Source organism: Malaclemys terrapin, chromosome 3 (assembly GCF_027887155.1).
Source record: "Malaclemys terrapin pileata isolate rMalTer1 chromosome 3, rMalTer1.hap1, whole genome shotgun sequence".
In the NCBI taxonomy this organism is placed as follows: domain Eukaryota; kingdom Metazoa; phylum Chordata; order Testudines; family Emydidae; genus Malaclemys; species Malaclemys terrapin.
Window position 1 is genome coordinate 190,637,914 of NC_071507.1, and position 21,140 is coordinate 190,659,053.

Genomic DNA, 21,140 nt, shown 5'->3' on the forward strand with positions numbered 1-21,140 from the left:
GTATAAAACAAACATGATTCCCATCAATTAGATAGACACAATCTCTCAAAAGCTGCCAAGATTTTTTTTTTTTATTTAGGACTAGAAAAATTGAACCACAGAAAACTGTTAAAAGTAACAGAGGGTCTGACTTAAGTCCAGCAAAGAAAGGGCCTTCAGGCTGGTAATCAGGTTTGAAACTCTGTTAGGCATTATTAGGTATTGTAGCACCTGTGGGATACAAATTCACTCATTGTCTAGAACTGAATGCAACGCTTAAATGTCCACAAGGCAAATTCAGGATGCAATAACATGGCTACTATTTGTCAAACACTTCGAAAAACAAACCCCCTTTTACCATTCCTGATTTTCATGTGGGGAGGAAGATTTTGCTTGCAGCAAATTTCAGTTCTACAAACCCCTACTGCACTAGCAGTTCCCATAGCAAACAAAATTTACATTTTAATAGTCTTTCCTTGAATTTAGTCCTTGTAAGTTACTTCCCATTATTTCCCATTCACCTGTACAATAAAATATATTTTTTAAAAATCAATATGCATCAGTAAATATATGTAGACAAATTACATTAATAAACTTATATTTTTCACTCTGTATGTACATGTTGGCAATGACAAAGCATAAAGATGCACATCCCACGGAGATCTGCAAAACCAAGTAATTTTACACAAATAATTTAGGAAAATTAAAAGTTGAAAAATATTCTTCCACATTATTGTAGGTCGCACACAGTATTTAAAATAAATCATTTTTTCTACTTACTCTTTTTAACCACATTGTCTCTGCCAGAAATGATTAATACAACCGAACCAGAAAGAAAAATCAAGTTGCAATTTCTTATTCAGTGCAGAACTGTGTCAAGTAAAGAACTGCATTTGATTATTTTTTTTAAAAGAACATACAGCATTTTAGAGCCTCCTCAAGTGCGAAGGCTTCAACATTTAATCCCTATAATTAACACCCTGAGAAGGGAATATTCCAGTGGATATAACTTTTCAGATTTCAAATGGAATGATTGTAGCCTTCAACTAAACCATTCCTCAGTCTATATGTTAGACTAAGCGGTAACATTATATATACATACATCTGATGCCAAGATACTATTTAATACTTTTTATGGCCCTGAAAACGGAAACATTGGCATCTGAACACAACAAAAATGTCAATATTAATCAACAAAAAGGCACTGAGCTAGAGTATCTTATATACAGTATATTTTGCATTTGCATAGATCACCAGCAACTTAGGATGCAGCAAAGAAATCATATACAACGGATAATTAGGAAGATGATGATGCAACAGGAATTCTTGCTCAGTAACTGGCTTGGGCTGATGATTGATTTGTAAAATGCTTTCAGCTCTGGTGGAGGTGGCCAAGCTGTCAGCTTTGTCCTTTGTAAAATAAAAATGTTTTCTTAAAGGAGTGTTTTCTGCTCAAAGAGCTGCAAATCAAAGCGGACCCAAACCTCCCCGGTTGGAACCTCATGCAGCAGTAAACGTTTTGTTGTAGGTCCCTTGCTCTCCTGTTCTGTTCTGATTTTTGCTACTGGAACTTCGGTGCGACCCAAGAAATCTGTTGAACAAGTGTAAGTGAACAGCATTAGCTATAAATCTTAGATTTGAAAATCTGAGCAAACAAGGCAAAGCACTAACATTAGACAAGCATTTAGAATGGCTCAATAGGTCTATGTAATATAAAGATAAATGGACACTTATCACAGATGTCAGAGCTGAGAAAGACTTCTTGGATCATCACCTAGTGCTCAAGAGTTTCTCGAAGTGCCTAGTGCACTTGAATCCCCTAGCCATGACTGCGTCCCATAGTAGACTAGATTAGTTTAGATTACCCCATGTTCTGGGAGTCCCTAAGCCTGTGACTGCCAGAAGCTGGGACTGGAAAACGGGATGGATCACTTGATAATTGCCCTGTTCTGTTCATTCCCTCTGATGTATCTGGCACTGGCCACTGCTGGAGACAGAATATTGGGCTAGATGGACCATTGGTCTGACCCAATATGGCCATTCTTACCTTCTTACGTTAGGCAATTCAGTTGTTCCAGTTACTGTTGATGTATTTATCATACAAGGCTTGAATTTTTATGGGTGTAGTAACTCCCAGTCACAGGAAGTAAGAGAACGATACTAAAGAATAACACCTCAGCAAGCACAAGTTCTCCTTCTCCAATCTTTACTCCCTGATTCAGACCTGTCCCTGCCTTACTCCTGAACAGGTCAGCCTGCTGCTCAGCCAGTATAATCATCCTGCACAGCTGAGAAGATGAAAGGGACTTTTTGCTAGATAGACAGAGCTCTAGAAGCACAGAGCTAAAAAAATATTACAAATGATACTTTGCACTAATGTCTTTGATCTAAGGATCTCAAAATGCTTCACAAACATCAGTTCATTTCTGATACTATCCCTTTCAGATACAAATATTCTCATCTCACAGAGGGAGACAGAGAGAAGCTAAGTGACTTGCCCAAGTTTTCACAATGAATCAGTTGCTGTGTCAAGAAGAAAACCAAGGGGTTTAACTGCCTTAATTCAGCCACTTTTAATTAGATTTATATATTTTATTCTCTCCATGAGGAATGATGATTCTGAACAACAGTCCGACAGGAGTGTTTACAAGGATACGGCTTTCATCCTGGCAAACTTATGCATACTGCTATAGTACACAGTAGTACTGCGTGTAAAAAAAGTAAGGTTCTACCTTGAAATGTCACTAAAAATGGCATTGGGAGGTCCCCTGTTTATTGTGAGTTAATGATTTCAATATCAAATGTGCTCAGCTTACAGATAAAAAAAATGTTTTTTCCAACTGCCAGCTCTCCCAACGTAACCTGGGATCTGAGACTCAAGCTGAGTTCTTTCTCATGCATCACAACCAGCAATGAAGGGAACACATTCTGCCTTCAGTGACACCTCTGCAGCCCCATTTTCCTCCAGGGGCTTAGACAGGTGTAACTGACTGAAAAGAAACAATTCTGTTGTTGATGGACAAGACCAAATAGAATCCAGCTTGATCACCCAGAGCTGTGCTGACTTTGCAGGGCTAACATACCTATTGAGTAAGAAAGTGTCTTTTTCTCGGAGTGGGACCACACGTTAAGCCCTTGTGGCTATTTGGGAGGAAAACATGCAGCACAATCAAAATGATCAGAGAATTCTCCATGTCCTGAAAAAATGTTTACACCTACCATCAGGTGAGAACTGATCCCGGTCAAACATGGTGATACACAGCACATCCTGATAAAGGTCCTTAATGAAGAACTGACAATTGAAGTTCCACTTAGGGTTCAAAGTGTCCTGCAGCGTCCTGGTGGAATAGCTCTGCGACCCCATGCTGATTTCACAATACGGATTGCTCTTCCCTAAGCATAGAACAAACGGTGAAATGCTTTTTCCTAAGCGGATCTAGCACTGAAGAGTCTTTATTAATAGGAACACACAAAAGAGCCAGACCACAACCAAAGCTCTCTCACGTTTCTCTTGTTCTTCATCTTATTCTTCAAAGTAAAAGTCTTCCTCAGAGGCTGGATTTACACAAACATACAGCCTAATACAAAAACCTCTCTCCTATTGTGACTGCTGTTTGAAGGTGCACTCTGCAAAAGCTTGGGCTAGGCAACAACTATTAATGATCTGGAGGATGGCGTGGACTGCACTCTCAGCAACTTTGCAGATGACACTAAACTGGGAGGAATGGTAGATACGCTGGAGGGTAGGGATAGGATACAGAAGGACCTAGACAAATTAGAGGATTGGGCCAAAAGAAACCTGATGAGGTTCAACAAGGACAAGTGCAGAGTCCTGCACTTAGGACGGAAGAATCCCATGCACTGCTACAGACTAGGGACCGAATGGCTAGGAAGCAGTTCTGCAGAAAAGGACCTAGGGGTTACAGTGGACGAGAAGCTGGATATGAGTCAACAGTGTGCCCTGGTTGCCAAGAAGGCTAACGGCATTTGGGGCTATATAAGTAGGGGCATTGCCAGCAGATTGAGGGATGTGATCATTCCCCTCTATTTGACATTGGTGAGGCCTCATCGGGAGTACTGTGTCCAGTTTTGGGCCCCACACTACAAGAAGGATGTGGAAAAATTGGAAAGAGTCCAGCAGAGGGCAACAAAAATGATTAGGGGGCTGGAGCACATGACTTCTGAGGAGAGGCTGAGAAGGGATTGTTTAGTCTGCAGAAGAGAAGAATGAGGGGGGATTTGATAGCTGCTTTCAACTACCTGAAAGGGGGTTCCAAAGAGGATGGATCTAGACTGTTCTCAGTGGTACCAGATGACAGAACAAGGAGTAATGGTCTCAAGTTACAGTGGGGGAGGTTTAGGTGGATTTTAGGAAAAACTTTTTCACTAGAAGGGTGGTGAAGCACTGGAATGGGTTACCTAGGGAGGTGGTGGAATCTCCTTCCTTAGAGGTTTTTAAGGTCAGGCTTGACAAAGCCCTGGCTGGGATGATTTAGTTGGTAATTGGTCCTGCTTTGAGCAGGGGGTTGGACTAGATGACCTCCTGAGGTCCCTTCCAACCCTGATATTCTATGATTCTATTCACTAGTACAGCAGAGACACGTTACCCCACTGCATCCCTGAGAGCCACCTGCAGAAGCTGTCACTGAAATCTGCACTTTTGCCTGACTCAGTGAACTCTTAACCCTCCTCTTTGAATGTACTAGCCTTCCACCCCTACATTATTACCATTAGGTTTACAGGCTTTCAACTCTGTGGCTTCAATCACATGTACCATCAAGCGTCCTATTCCTGAGCTCTTCTGTGAGCGTGCTGGAAAAGAAAATCAGAATTAATAAACAGCTTGACAGTACAAATACAACTGGCACCAATATTACCTTAATTTGTCCCATTTGGAACAGATGATGTAGTCAGTTGATATGTAGAGACCCTTTCTATTAAAATACGAGTTACACACTCAGCCATGCAATAGCACCTACACTCCCAGTCGAGAGTTAATCGTTTAGAAGAGGGACATCAGCTCAACCATCTTGGAAGCTGCTTCCTCAAGAGAAGACCCTGAAATCCATCCAGGCACACGAGAGCCCTGCACCCTTTTCGGCCAGCGCCCACATTTTGTACCTTGATAAGCTTTTTCCCGTTTCTTCTTCTCGGTTTCGATATACTGCTCTGATGCCCCTTTGATCTTCTGGACCCAGGCCGTCCTGTGAAAATTAATCCCTGCAGAGTCATTTTGAAGCTAAGAATCTTGCCGTTATTCCAGCAAAACTTAATAAATCTCACTGTCTCTAATTCAAGTCAAATTTTTTTGTTCCCTTCTTTTGAGCTAACCTGATCTTAGATCTCCTTGACCACGAGGGTCCCACCATCATCTATTCATTTGATGTAAAATGATGGCTAACTTTAAATGGATAACCCAGGAACAAAGACTGTAGCCAGTCCTTACAGGAGGGGGGACTCTACCCTGGGACGCAGCAACTCTGAAAAAGATTTGGGGGTTGTAGTGGATAATCAGCTGAACATGAGCTCTCAGTGTGACACTATGGCCAAAAAAGCTCATGTGATTCTGAGATGCATAAACGGGAATCTCAAGCACAAGTAGAGAGGTTATTTTACCTCTATTTGGCACTGGTGTGACTGCTGCTGGAATAGTGGTGCCCACAATTCAAGAAGGATGTTGATAAATTGGAGGGGGTTCAGAAAAGAACCATGAGAATGATTATGGGTCTGGAAAACCAGCTTCATAGTGATATACCAATTAGACTGAGCTCTTGGGAGTCTAACAAAGCGAAGGTTAGGATGTGCTCCCCCCTTTAAGGGCTTTGTGAAGGTGCCTTTGTGGCCATCTTTGGAGTAAGGGGACCCAGCAGAAGCCTAGTCCATTGCCCCCAACTACCATGGGAAATAGTCAGAAAAATGGTCTCTTGCCTACCCGACCCAGTCCAGAGCAGTGGCACCAGCCACCTCCTTAGCTAGTACGTGTGCTCTGGTACTGGTATGTGGTGTGAGTAGCGATGAGTGGGGTGAATCTCATACAGGCTGAGAATTTTGCAATCAATTTTATGGAGAACAACATTTTTAGTGTAATTTAAACCTTCTCCAAAGGGTGAATCAATTTTACACAATATGTTGGTTTAGACAAAGAGAAGCCTGTGCTAATTATGTATCAGGAAAAGGACATGAACTAAAAATTAGTCTGGCACATGTGGGTAGCCTATACATGGGATATTACACACAAAACCACTATGTTAAAAAAACATTATTAAGATTGCAAAGTCAAGCACTCAAGATTTAAGAAATGCCACAATTAGGGGTGCCCGTGCACCCTTAGTTCAGTCCCCGTGTGTGTCTACATTAGGATATGGTCTTTAACTACGTGATCACGTACTACTTTTTCCTCAGCACCTCTAACTTTTGAGTGGTTGACATTGCATCCTTAACAATGTTCTTTTAACGCAATTTTTTGTGTGTAATTTTCTAGGTTTTCAAAAAAGCAAACTGAAAAAAATGAATTCCACTAGCTGTATCATATTGATACACGGGTCATCAGCAGGATTGAAACCTTTAAATCCACCACACAGACCTCTTCCACTTCAGCTAATGGCGTTACGGATAGCTGTAATAAGTTGTCATCCTCTCTGTGGAACAGCACTAGAGGGAACTGCAGACAAACTGCTAGTGGGTTAAACATATATTTTTGCTGACAGCAGAGGTATGGTAAGACATCAGCCTTTCAGCACAGACAAAAATGTAGCTAAGAAGAGCTGATGGCTTATTACAAAGACCCTCCTCCCACACCAGCTTGTAATTCCACTGACTTCAAAGCAGTTCATCCTGATTTAGACCAGCATGATGAGGGCAAAACAGGCTCTCTCTGTGTACCTGCAGGTGAGAAAAGTATTTACAAGTCTACTGTGTGTTCTGAGTCCAGAAGGAACCCCCCTGAATTGACAGACAAATCTTTACAGATTTGATAGGGAGCCAGAGCTTGGCTGAATGCTCACCATGGGTCTGATCTAACACCCAGTGAGTCAATGGAAAGCTTCCCCATGCCTTCCGCTTGTCCATGTGTGTCTGAAGTGAGTTCTGCACGGTGTAAGCACTCCCACATTCGTGTAAAAAGGAGTAATCTGGTAGAAGTTCTGCTGCCCTTAAACTGCAAAGAGCCACCGGAGTGTTTGGCTTAAATATTATTTTCTTCCATAGGGCTCACCCAGGCCTCAAAAGGCTCAGCATTTCCAGTACTCACCTCTCGTTAATATTGTCTGTTTTTAGCGTGTAGACTCTGTCAATGTGGGAGATATGGAAAACTGGCTCATCACTCGAAGGGTCGGTTGGCAATTTCACTAGGACTTCATTAAGGAAAACAGGCTGAAAAACATGCAGGAAAGGCAAACCTCGCTGTGGCAAACTCACCAAGATGATAAGCAGAAACAAAACTATGATATTTAAATATGTCTTCTTTTGCTAAAAAAAGTGAACACCCCTCTCAGGCCACCAGAAAAACAGACAGATCAATATTTAAAGATTTTAGCAACTCTTTCTAGGACTAAGAGATAAACCAGCGAACACAGGGCTAAAACACAACCTTGCTACCTTAGAAAAGTGCTTTATGAAAGGGGAAGAGCTGTATAAGCAGAGACAGAGCATGGACTAAGGCAAGACTTGGAAACAGGAGTTTCTGCTTTTTACTCCCAACTTTATCACAGACAGCGTGTGGCTTTGGGCAAATCACTTAACCTCTCAGCATCTTCGGTTTCCCCATCAGAAAATGGGGCTACTTACCTACCCTCCTCAGGAGCACTGTGAGCTCATTGGGAAGCATACAGGGGTTGGACACAGAGGCCCACATTTTCAAGAACAGGAGACTAAAGTAAGGGTCCCATGTAAACATTTAGGCTCCTAAGTAAGTGGCCTAATTTTCAAAAACACTGAGCACCATGCAGCTCTCCTTGTCTTCAAAATCAATGAATGAACGAATATTCATGTGGATTTAAAAGCCTCGCACCACAGATTGGCCGCAGAGTACTGTGGAGGTACTTGACTACGAAGCAGAAGGAGGCGTTTATAAAATCGATGCAAGGAGGGCTCTCTCTTCAGCATCCTCACATTCCCTGCATAGGGGTTGTGTATCCACTGAGAGAATAGCCCCACACAGTCAACGTTCAGTCCCAATGACTGATGATGACACCCAATACAGTCGAGACTGTGCAATATTCAGTACAACCGTGACTAATCAAGCAGCACTAGATAATGCATCACCGCAGAGAGAGAGAACAGGATTCCTATGAAGAGATCAAGAACTACTGATTTGCTTTATAATTCACTCACCATTTTATACATTTTGAACTGAGAGTGGGACTTGGGGCTGAACAGTTTATCTGACCCTGAAGAAACAAACTGCTTGACCATGTAGGTAAGGAGCAGGAAGTCATTGAAGAGGAAGCCGTATAGTTCCTTATTGCTCTTTGTTTTGTAGAGCTTGCCGCTGTGCAGGAGCTTTCGGGGACCCAGGCAGTTTGTAATGGAGTTGAAAATTGGTTGCTAAGAGAGATATAATCAATGTATGAGTAGCAGCAGCTGCTGGGTATTATGTGCATCATTTCCTGATTGTCTTCAGAGTGATTATTGGTTATGACCCTCAAAACCCTATTCGCTTTGTTTAATGCATGTAGAATTCTTGTGTATTTCCCCCAGTAGTTTACAGTACATGGGAAAGAATCCTAGCAAGTCTTAAGAGAAGTCAACTTCCTTATAAGCTGTAGTGGTTTCAGCCCTATTCTCAATGAAAAACATTAGTTTAAGGCTTTAAGGCCACAAATGCAGGGGTCTGACTGGGCCAGTGAGCTGAAACTTTTCCCTAGTGGCTGCCATCTTGTGCTCGAGAATTAAGTTTAAAAATAGTTTCTAGACTCTTATTGTTGTGAAGAAAAACTTCAAAAAGGTGGACAAAGTACTCCCACATAGGAACATCTGCCTCAGTCTGCTGGCAGCTTAAGCAAAATCTGAAGAGTGAGAAATTGCTTCAATTAATATTAACTGAAGCTTAATGGTACCAGTTTAAAATGTCAGCAATTTCATTGTTGCTCAAAGCAGGCAAGAAAGGGGAGGGATAATCATATTACAGATATCCCCACAATCTACTGAGTGGCAGCTCCCTTTGAGATCACAAGTGGGTAGAGCTCAGGTAATGCTAGCGGGCAGAACATGCCACTCCCACTTATTTTTTCCTACTTGGTTTCTGTGTAAATTAACTTTAAAGAGCTCTACAATACAGCCCTATATATACCAGTCACCCAAGCCAGTTACCTCAGAAAGTCCTTCGCACTGTACATGGGACTGTATCCACTCCAGCCTGTCCGAGTTCTCTTTCTCACGCACGCCTTCATTAACTTGAGAACACAGCTCCTCTGCGCGTTCCAAGGCCAGTTTGAGATTACTGTGATCTGGGTGGTTTTCTGGGGTATTCTCCAGAATCTGGTTGGGATCAGAAGGGAGGAAACAGAAACAGACAGAGATAAAAGGTAAGGATAGGCACCAGATGTGATACACTTATAAGGAAATCCTTATTACATGACAATGCTGTCTCTGTTTTTGCAACCGCAGTTACACTGCTACAGAAATCAAATTTAAAATGCTACACGATTCAGAATTTTGCAAACCCAGGATACTCACACTCTTTATGAGCAGAGGGTAGCGTGTAATCCTCTGCATAGGCTTCAGCAGGAAGCTGGAGAGCGGCATTCCTTTACAGCGAGGGTCAGAGGCTAGTTTCTATGGTGTAATCCACAGACATTGCATTAATGATCAAGAAATAAAAGGAACTCCTTGCATCGCTGCACTGAACAGTGCCTGATGGAATGAATCTTCCCTGTTACTGCAAGAAATCCTAGAGCTCATATAGGTGAAAAAATCACAGTGCATTTACATTTAGAACTAATGGCAAAGAATTAGAGAACTGTCATTCTACTGAGGGTATGTCTACTTTACATGTCAATGAAAGTCCATGCCAGCTGCCTTGGGGTCCCAGGGCTTGGGCTAAGGGGCTCTTTAATTGTGGTGTAGATGTTTGGGCTCGGGCTGGAGCCCAGGCTCTAGGACCATGTGAGGTGGGAGTGTCCCAGAGCTTGGGCTGCAGCCTGGAGCCTGAACGTCTACATTGCCGTTAAACAGCCGCATAGCCCCAGCCCCATGAGCCCGCAAGCCAGCCACTGGTGACTAATTTCAGTGTAAACAAACCCTAAGACATTCTGCTGACATAAGCCAGGAAAGTGAAGCTCCCGTAGTCACCAAAACCCGATCATTTAAAGTGGACTGAGTTTTTAGTTTACATAAGGATCCGGAAAAGTTTGTTAAAAAAAACAACCAAACTGTGTGTCAAATGTTTTGGCATTTTCCCCTTCACAGCTGACTGCCCTTCATCAAAGACATCTCATCACCTGAGCTGCAGCAGCATTTCCTTACTCCTAGTTATTTTATGTAATGTTATGCTCACTGTTAGCCTCAGGGCGCATGTCTCGCTTTTGTGAAGTCCTCGCACCTACTGAAGTCACACAGTCCAAAACAGCTCAGTGATTTTGCAAGTTATGCAGGGTGTTTAAAACAACAAGCCTTGCAGTCCAAATCAATCAACTCCAACCTCTTTTGTAGCATGAATCTTGAAAGTAAGGCAAACACAAGCACTGTAACTTTGAAGGTGCAGCATCTATGCTGGATTAATATAAAGCAGTGGAACGGAAAATGGAATAAAACACTTGCAAGAGAACAAGACTGAAGAACAGGTTCTACAGCAACTGTCCCTGAATGTTAACACTATCAGCATATCAGATTCATAGGAAAGCAGAGGATTGTATCTATGCAGGAAGGATTCTGAAATCCTGGATTTTTCTGGACAAGTCTACTTTTGGTTGGACAGGCTTTTGGACAGGCTTTTTCCCCTGCCATCAGGGGAAAGGAGACCGGGATCCAATATGGAAGCTAGTGAATAGAATACCTTTAAGAAGTCTTTGAACTCTGTTTCTTCATCTGTTTTCTGTTGCAGCAATGCAGCTCCGTTGAGCTGGCAACTGCAGAATCTGATATAGGCCTGCATGTGAGAGAGCTCGGCAGCCAGGATGTCCCCAATCATCTGCACAGGCATTTTTTCTCCTCCTGTCTTCTTACGCACACGCAGGGCTCTGCAAAGGAGAGAATTTCACAGTTTGACTCTGTAATTCAGAAGTGGCCTAATCCTGGAGCCTCAGAATGTCCATCTGTCAGACAGGTGGATTCCTGATTCCACTCAATATCATCAAGTTCCTATAGGAAAAAAACCTCCCTTCCAGCACTGTTAGGCCCCGGATGTATCACAAATCTGACTGAATGCTGGCACCACGTGCTGTACTGACAGACTTGCTTAACAGATGTAGATTGCTGAGGAAGTGATATCTGAAACAGTGGGAATGCTTCTCCCTCCCCTTCAAGGTGTTTTTGGACAAACAGTGCAACCACTGGCCTCCACAGACTTTAAGGTCAAAAGGGACCATCATAATCATCTAGTCCAGGGGTTCTCAAAATTTTTTTTGCTGGAACCCCCTTTAAAAATATTTCAGGCTGTGACGACCCCCCACAAAAAGTGGTGATTTCCCCCGCCTCCTGCTGTAGCGTGCCACCTTTGCTTCTGTGCTGCGCCTGACGGTGGTGCTGCCTTCAGAGCTGGGCGCCCGGCCAGCAGCTGCCACTCTGAAGACCCTTCTACAATAGCCTTGCAATCCCCTTTTAGGTCAGACCAGCTTGAGAAATGCTGATCTAGTCTGATTTAACCCTGTACATGCATATAGCATCATCCCACCTTATAGTAAATAATTAACAGGTTTGTCATTGCAAAAATTCACTCTCAGAAAACTCTGAAAAACATGTTTTATATATTTTCCTCACATATTCTTTATTTCTAAGGCCTTCTGTTAAAAGTTCATCTGCTCCCGTTGTTTGTTCCTTTCCCTCTCATAACCCTCTCTTTGTGACATTATACTTAAATGCTCTGAATTGACATAGCAGGATTATCAAGTGGGAAATAATCAGCAGGAGCAGAAACACTGAGGGCTTGTCTACACTTCAAATGCTACAGTGGCACAGCTGCGCTGCTGTAGCGCTTCAGTGTAGACACTACCTACGCTGATAGGAGGAATTCTCCCATCGACGTAGGTAATTCACCTCCCCGAGAGGTGGTAGTTAGGTTGATGGAAGAATTCCTCCATTGACCCAGCACCCTCTAAACAGGAACTTAGGTCGGCATAACTGTGCCGCTCAGGGTTGTGGATTTTTCACACCCCTGAGTGACGTAGTTATGTCAACCTAATTTTCTAGTGTCGAGCAGGCCTTACAATAAAACCAGTTCCTGCAGAGTGGAGGGGGAGAATAAATTATTTTGGGGAAAGCTTAGACATTAGTGGTCTCTCATTTAGGAGGCACACATGCTAACTGTACTCACTTATGTAACTTTGTATTAGACATTATGAGCTCCTTCCAGTTAACAAAGATCAATCCCATTTCTTCTTCTGTGAGACAGCCTGATTCAGCCATTCGTTTCTGGAAAACCTACAGTCAGAGAACAGACACGTGAGCAACTTCAAACACAGAGAAAGCAGAACATGGCCAGCTCTCTTTTCTTAAATTATGAATGGTTTGAAACTTAATGCACTGATGCATTCAGAACTTTGTGGTATCCACCCATTCATTTCTCCTGAGAATCACTGCAGACAAGCAAGCTCTTTAATAGAATTTTTTTCCAGATCACTTCCTACAGATGCTTCCTGTGTGTTCCTATGGTTGCCCCTTCTTCCAACAGCAGCGTCCCATTCTGACACCAGCATCACCTCTTTGCTAAGTGGTAGCAGGGGTCAGGGCCCTGCAGGTGGGCTTCACCATGGCAAAGAAATCAGAGAGGCAGAGGCGGGGTATACTCAAACATAACTTCTTTTATTTACACATATACAGCCAGTCCTGGAACAGTGACAGTTAACTAGCACGCAGGTGAAGCCCTTCTTTCAGGAGTCTCAGCCCAACACCAATGCCTGGTTTCCAGAGGGAAACTCTGCCTATCTAGATCTCTCTCTTAGGTACTTATATGGCTCCATATGGTCACACCGGAGGTTTATGGCAGAGCTGGGAACTGAGCCCAGCTTTTCCAAGTCCCAGGCTATCACCCTAACCACAGACCATCCTCGCTTCAAGAATTTAGTCTAATCAGAGCCCAAAGAGGAGAGTACACTCTGTTGGTGCTTGCACAGCTCCTGTCCAAGAACCCACCTGTGACGTTGCAGTCTATATGATTTTATAAAAATTGATAATAAGTGAATATAACGTAACTGGGATATGTTGAATGCAAAAGGTCTCTTGTAAGGTATCATTACAAAGCTTATAATCCACTGAGTCTGATCATCCTATTTGTATAAATGTACCACTTTTGTATCTGAAACTAGAAATATAAAATATAACTCCGAGGGCCTATTGTAATTATGCAAAGTGTGCGCCATTAATGGTGGTTTGGAATCTTGATGACTCCCATTAACCAGGACAACTGTCTGCAGATGGGTGTGTTTTACCTGTAAGTCTTCCTCTATACGTGTGTTCTGGCAAGTGGGCAATGAAGTCTTGCAGTGTCATGTGATCATGTCACCTGAACTGGAATCCATCTTTACCCTGGTGTCTTTCCATTGAGAAGGAGGGGGTGGAAACCCAGAGAGGGACAAAGGATTCCCGCCTTATGCAAAAGATATATAAAGGGGTGGAACAGAACAAAAGGAGGAGGAGGAGCCATCATGAAGAATCCCCTAGCTATCACCTGAGCTGGAACAAGAGCTGTACCAGGGGAAAGAATTGTGCCCAGGCCTGGAAGGTGTCCAGTCTGAGGAAAAACTTACTGAAGCAGCTCTGAGGGTGAGATTATCTGCATTCAGTTTTATTAGACATAGATCTGTGCATTTTATTTTATTTTGCTTGGTGACTTACTTTGTTCTGTCTGTTACTACTTGGAATCACTTAAATCCTGCTTTCTGTATTTAATAAAATCACTTTTTACTTATTAATTAACTCAGAGTATGTGTTAATACCTGGGGGAGCAAACAACTGTGCATATCTCTCTATCAGCGTTATAGAGGGCGAACAATTTATGAGTTTACCCTGCATAAGCTTTATACAGGGTACAACGGATTTATTTGGGTTTAGACCCCATTGGGAGTTGGGCATCTGAGTGTTAAAGACAGGAACACTTGTTAGCTGCTTTCAGTGAAGCCTGCAGCTTTGGGGCAAGTAATTCAGACCCTGGGTGTTTGTTGGAGCAGACAGGAGTGTCTGGCTCAACAAGACAGGGTGCTGGAGTCCTGAGCTGGCAGGGAAGGTGGGGTAGAAGTAGTCTTGGCACATCGGGTGGCAGCTCCCAAGAGGGTTTCTGTGACCCAACCCGTCACACCACCACCTTTACACGAACTTCGCATAGCCCAAACTACCACCACCACAGCATGGCTTCCTAAGACTTAACTTTTGCTCACATGCTAAGAATGTTTAACTGTAATATTTTTACCCTAAGAATAAATGTGATTGCTCAGAAAGGCTGTGTGGTAAATTAACTGTGGGTAATTGTGTTGTTTATACACTCCCAGGAGAAGGCTTGGTGAGCCAGTCTGTCTTGCTGGGCAACTCCCAGGGTAGGCAGGGAACGGTGGATCCTGGAAAAACCCCGGTCAGAAGGGAGGGAGAGACAGCTGGGAGAAGCAGCCTAAGAGTTGGTGCCCTTGCTGGACCATGGAGGAGGAATACTGGTGCAGTTACCCTGAACTGTGATAGTTTCCCCTGCAGGATGTTGCTCAACCGCTGCCTCAGTTTCCCCCACTTATAAAATGTAGGCATTACTTACCTATCCCATGCTGATAGTATGTGAGAACTAGCTAACATTTATAAAGCACTTTGACCTCTATAGACTATTCTGTTCTATATAGGTACTTACACTGTGCTCATCACCATAATATTTGAGTGTCTCAGACCAACGTTGAAGGTAAAGGGTGATACATAAATACTAAGTCAGAAGGTCCTTTAGGAGAAAAGAGTTACTTAAGTGAGAGAATATGCAGTACTTGCAAAAATATTTAAATGGTTTTTTTGCTTTAGGAACCACAACTGAGGGTAATGCCAGAGGGAAAGGGGTGTTTCTCTAGGGGAGGAAGATAAATACTGAAGCAGCAATGTAGTCCCAGAGCAAGTAATTCAGTAACTGGCTTGAATGAAATCTGTAAGGCACTGGGGATAGGCTGGCTTCCTTAAAATAGTCTGACGGTAGTAGCAAAGGAGAACTTGCAGAGTTATTTAAAAGATGACTACAGACAATAGCTGTTTAAGGGCTTGTCTGCACGCATGGCATGCCAGAGAGGTGTGTTATGTAAAGTGCTCTAACTGCCCCACAGGACTACATTAATGTGAACTAGGTGCCTTTTACGCCACGCCGCAGGGTCTATACGGGACGGCTGGTCTAGCGAAGACCCGCTAAATCGATTGCAGAGCACTCTTTGGTCGACCCCGGTACTCCAGCTCTCCAAGCGTACGGGAAGTCAACCGGAGAGCGTCTCCCATCGACGCAGCGCAGTGAAGACACCAGGGTAAGTTGACCTAAGCCACGTTGACTTCAGCTATGTTATTCACATAGCTGGAGTAGTGTAACTTAGGTCGACTTACCCCCACAGTGAAGACAAGCCCTCGGACTTCATAGATTTACACAACTCAGCTATGAATCAAATGTCATAATGATCATCTGATAAAGAAGAGACATTGAAGACATTGAAGGCTTTGCTTTGACAGTTGTTTAAAACACCTTTTGTTTCCAAGTAACTCACCTCTAAGACAAGCTGAAGATCGTCCATGTACCTCTCTTCAGTCTGGATCAACTCATGAATGTAGCCCTGTCTTTTCCTTTCCATTGGCTGCATAGTATCAAGAGTTTGGAGATCAGCACACCCTAGAAAAGTAAATATTTCAAGTCATTCAGGTCCTATTAAACCTGTAAGGGCTGATGCTCAGCTTATATAAATGGCTACAGTATCACGTACTTCAATGACGCTACCATCATTTACCCCAGCTGAGGCTCTAAGCCCAGAATACGTATCAAATGAATGCTGTCAGTAATGCTTACTTTGCTAAACCAAAAAAACCTGATAATTCTCACAAAAAAGGGTGATCTCATGTGTTAGCAAAAAGGAATAGATATATGTCGTAAATTCTCCTATTACTCAGTCTTTGTTATTTTTATAACATACAGAGTGGTCACTTATTGCTTGATTTTCAAAAGCACTGAGCTAACACTCCAGCTGAACTCAACGGGAGCTGCAAGTGATCAGAACCCCTGAAAATCAGGCCTTAAAATGGCACCACATTTGCCAAAACAGTTACTGCTCTTTGGTAACTGAAATCTCAGGTTTTCCACTCGGTTTAGAAAATGCTGACATTTTAATAGCAATGACTATATTACAGACCATTTACTAGTATACATGAAGCATTCAGTAATTAGAACTCAACTGCACCTATTCATTAATGTTAAATAAATTTTATGATGTAGTATCATTGAGTTAAAAAAAAACCAAAACAATCAAGTTTATTCAATTAGGCCCTGCTTCAACAAAGCAAGTACGCAAGTGATTAAGCACTTCACTCAATAGGGTTAGATTTAAGCACATGCCCACACAGGAACAGCTACACTGAATCAGACCGGTGGATCTATCTTGTCTCTGACCAGCATCAGCTGCTTCAGAGAAGCAGCAAGAACTCCACAGCAGGCATATGTGGAATAATTTGTGCCCCCAAGAAAGTCTCATCCTAATTACAGACTGGTTTAAACCCTGCAGCATGAGATTTTTATCCCCACCAAAATTCTTTTTTAGCATTAACTATGATAACTCTCTGGATAATCTAGTTATCCATAAAAGCATCCAATCCCTCTCTGAGCCTTACTAAATTCTTTCCCTCAACAACTTCCTGTGGCAATAAGTTTCACAATCTAATTAAGGCTTGAGTGAAAAAGCTTTGCTTATCAGTTTTGAATCGGCCACACTGAACGTCCCCTTGTTCTTATATTGTGAGACAGCTCCCTATCTCCTGTCTCTCTACCATTCATTATCTTATATACTTTTATCATAGCTCTGCTTAGTTCTCTCCTTTCTAAAGTAAACAATCCCAACTTTTCAATCTCTATGAAGATAGGTTTCCATGTGCCTAATCATTCTTGTTGTCCTTCTTTGAAGCTAGCTAGCTCTGCAATGTTCTTTCTGAGGGCTTGTCCACGTGGGAACATGTGAGTGCGCACTATGGAATTTTTATTGCACACTAGAAGAGTCCAGATGGCCAGTGAGTACACTGCAAGCTAGTGGTCTGCGGATACCCTGGCTTGCCATGCACTAACTTGCCATGTAGACAAACCCTGAGATAGCGTGACCAGTACTGCATACAGTATTCTAGATGAGGGTGTATATTTTTCCATCTCCATTCTGTGCCATAAGTGCTTTGCTGAATTGGACCCTTAATTGTTAGTTTACAGAAATAATCAATCTACAGTGAAGCCTCTGAGTTACCAGTACAAATTTGCAAAGTTCTGCTGCATATAGGGTGACCAGGTGTCCCGATTTTATAGAGACAGTCCCAATATTTGGGGCTTTTTCTTACATAGGCTCCTATTACCCCCTCACCCCGTCCTGATTTTTCACACTTGCTGTCTGGTCACCCTAGCTGCATAGTGCTGCAGCCACACGCCTTGGATGTTTATAACTAACATCTAAACTGAAAGCAAAGAGTAGGGGTATTTGTTTTTACACTGCAAATGGCTGAATGTCGGAGATGTATAAACAAACACATGAACATTTAGCTCTAGGCAAATAATTGTTAGCCAAAATGTTCTGTACGAACAAGAGTCCACCAAACTAACCCCGACCTTTAATTTTCCTTTTCTTTACAAATTTAATACATGCCATATTGACGGGGGCTTTTGAAAACAAATCAAATCTAATCTAATAATTGCATCAAAAACTACAAGAAAAAAATAAAGCAAACAGCTTTCCAATTAGATTGGAAAATCTACAGGCTGTTTAGATGGACAAAGAACATTTGAAAAGACAAATAGTCCAGACAATTTATGACAAACATCCAGATATCCACAAAAAACTTCTCCACGCACAGTATTTATAACTAAATTCCGCAGAGTTATTATATAGTATATGTTTCGGGGTGGGGTTGTGAGTCAGCAAGAGAGAGAACGAATACCATTTGGAATAAGCCAGAAGCTAATGTCTCTAAGACCAAGACTATTAGAAGCAAGAGAGGAGTCTTCATTTATTGAATTTCCTAAAATCATCTTCAGGTTCCAGTTTTTGGGGATGGAATAATTTTGAATCGACAAACCTCAACTTCATCATAACCAAGCCATAACCAAAGACACATTTTAATAATGCTAATATTTATCTACTGTTCCATCCCTGGGTATTGTGACTTCTGAACAGTTACACAGAATCTGTGCTAACATTTGTTCTCCTGCTGTGGTTCCCCATCCAACAAAGAGGGAGAGGCCCTGCAAGTCAAATACTGCTTCCTGGCAATGTAAACAGCTCTTATTTCCACGTTCAAAAAATGCTTCACAAGTCCAGTGACAACAGTGAAGGGAAGAAAATAAAAGACTTAGGGCAAAATTGACAAGTCTGATATATTTTCTACATAAAGAGACAAGATCATGTTAAAACACATCATTTTAAAAGGCCTATTTCTATATTTATATTGCAAATATTTTAACTTGGGGAGTTTTCAATCTTTTTCATACTGTGGACTCCATCTTTACAGAGAGAGATTGTCTCACAGACCCACCACCGTCATGCAACATCCTCATGACAATTAGAGCAATTACATAGATGAAAAATTAGTACTAGGAAAACAATACATTTTTAGCTTCCTTCAATGCAGTGTAATATATAGGAACAATGAGAAGGGGAATGGGGACAGAAGAGGACTATATCACCAGCCAGCTCTCTGCTGACCACCAGGAAGTTCTCCATGGACCTCAGTATGGTAACTGATTAAGATAGAAATAAGTTGAAAAAAATCTACTTTGCTATTTACCACTGGTGCTCTTTCCTTTATACATTTTCTCAGCTTGGACAATTAAATTAGAAAAGCTAAATAAGCAGTATTATTATTATTAGCAGTATTGCCAACTCTTGCCATAGTATTTTTTTGATAGTCCCAGCTTCTGGAATCATGAGAATCTCAATTTTCATAAAAATCTTCTAGCCCTTGGGGTTGCAGAAAAAAAAGCTACAAAACAAGAACCCTAAAGACTTAACAACCTGAAGGCAAGTAATAAAAATCCAAAAGTTTTTTTTTCCTAAATAACTCTCACTTTTTAAGACAATGTAATGATTTTTGGGGGGCCGACTTATGATTTTTGAATGCTTCTGGTTGGCAATACTCTATTAGGCTCTGATTTTGCAAACAAGCACATGCTTAATTTTACTTTTCCAATTTACTATGAAATCAATGGGACCTACTCATGGTAGTAAAGTTAAGCACATGCATAAAAGTGTACCAGATTTGGTTTGGCTTTAGCTGTTTGTCAAAGTTACAATCAAGCTAGAATGAAAGAGGAGGTGGAATCAAGATATTCATCAGATCAAAGTGAGTTTTAAAAGATCTGATGTTTCATAACCTACCAGGTCTCTAACTGATTGAAGTCTACCAATCTGAGATTTCAGCTCTTTCTTGTGGTTTGTGACGTTCAGTTCCAGCTCTGATGGGATACGAGATAAAGACCTTAGAGGAGTCAAAGGGTGTTCACACTGGTAGTGCCTTTTTGTCATTTGTCAGGACTTAGTGAGGCCCGGTCTACACTACAAAGTTAGGTCAACATAAGCTGTCTTTTGTCAACCTCGCTGTGCATGTATCTACACTTAAATCTGTCTCCCACCGACGTGAGCTCTCCATTCCACTGACACAGTAACACCACCTCCCCAAGCGGCACTGAGCCATGGTCGATGTACTGCAGTCAACACAGTGTGAATGTAGTCACTGCGTTACCTATGTTGACAGTAACAGTCCTCCAGCTGTCCCACAATGCCCAACACTGACTGCTCTGGTCACAATTGTGAACTCTGCTGCCCAGGGCTTGTGGAAACCAGAAGTCCCTCTCCCTTAAAAAACCCTCCAAAATTTTTGAAATGCCTTTTCCTGACTGTCCATCTTGGTGAGCACACCTAGCAGTTCTCCACTGTTACGTGGGACTGCCCAGCTGGGACTGCCGACGACACACTCCAGATGTGCTCCCATCTGGAGTAGACAGGAGATATTGGCTCTCCTGGGCTTGTGGGGAGAAGAGGTTCTGCAAGCACAGCTACAGACCAGCCAAAGAAATGTGGCCATCTACTAGCAGATTGCACGGGGGATGCAGAAGAAGGGGTACAACAGGGATCAGCAGCAGTGCTGAGTGAAAGCAAAGGAATTGCGACAGACATATCAGAAGGCCGGGGAAGCCAACAGTTGATCCGGTGCCAAGCCACAGACCTGCTCCTTTACAAAAAGCTACATGCTGTACTTGGTGGAGACCCCACCACGCCATACACCACCATGGATACCTCCAACGAGTCCGAGTCTCAGCCCCCCTGGCATGAAGAACGAGGATGAAGAGGAGGATGGGGGACATGTGACTGGGGGGGAGGTCCAGCTATGCCACAAGCCAGGACCTGTTTGAGACCACACTGCAGTCCAGTCAGTCAAACATGGAAAGCCTGATGCAGGGGAAGGAACCTCAGGTAAGTGTGTAATTGTATTTCCCATTTCGGTGATAGCTGTGTCCTGCTAAGTTGGGGATGCCATCAACTTTTCATTAATTTATTCATACGAGAAGAGGTAGCAGTACAACAAAGAGAGGTAGAATTATCTGCTTTTCATGGCCCTGTAGAGTTGGGCAGAGGAGGCCATGATGAGCAGTTGGTTTATGTTCACAGGGATCCTTGAATCCTCCTGAGAGATCTCAATGAAACTTTCACAGAGGTACATTTCAATTCTCTCCCAAAGGTTTCTGGGGTGGCAGCCTCATTTCTTCCTCCATGGTAGAATAGTTTCCCACACCAGTCGGTGATAACTTTGGCAGGCACCATTGCAAT

General features: G+C 42.5%; 1 protein-coding gene across 9 annotated transcripts in view; it reads right to left on the bottom strand.

Moving 5' to 3' along the window:
• Window positions 1-45: 45 nt before the first annotated feature.
• ITSN2 (intersectin 2) overlaps window positions 46-21,140 on the bottom strand; it is a 120,416-nt gene continuing 99,321 nt past the window's right edge. For 7 of the 9 annotated variants that reach the window (XM_054023680.1, XM_054023675.1, XM_054023681.1 and 4 more), the window contains 11 exons: window positions 15,843-15,964; window positions 12,449-12,555; window positions 10,973-11,156; window positions 9,655-9,753; window positions 9,289-9,456; window positions 8,311-8,523; window positions 7,229-7,350; window positions 5,101-5,183; window positions 4,708-4,791; window positions 3,199-3,372; window positions 46-1,570 (listed from right to left, as the gene is read on the bottom strand). In XM_054023680.1, coding sequence (XP_053879655.1) covers window positions 1,413-1,570; window positions 3,199-3,372; window positions 4,708-4,791; window positions 5,101-5,183; window positions 7,229-7,350; window positions 8,311-8,523; window positions 9,289-9,456; window positions 9,655-9,753; window positions 10,973-11,156; window positions 12,449-12,555; window positions 15,843-15,964 — 1,514 coding nt within the window. In that variant the 3' untranslated portion in view covers window positions 46-1,412. Of the gene's footprint in view, window positions 1,571-3,198; window positions 3,373-4,707; window positions 4,792-5,100; window positions 6,862-7,228; window positions 7,351-8,310; window positions 8,524-9,288; window positions 9,457-9,654; window positions 9,754-10,972; window positions 11,157-12,448; window positions 12,556-15,842; window positions 15,965-21,140 lie in introns of those variants that run through there. The other 2 variants (XR_008444467.1, XM_054023683.1) reach the window with 2 other exon arrangements.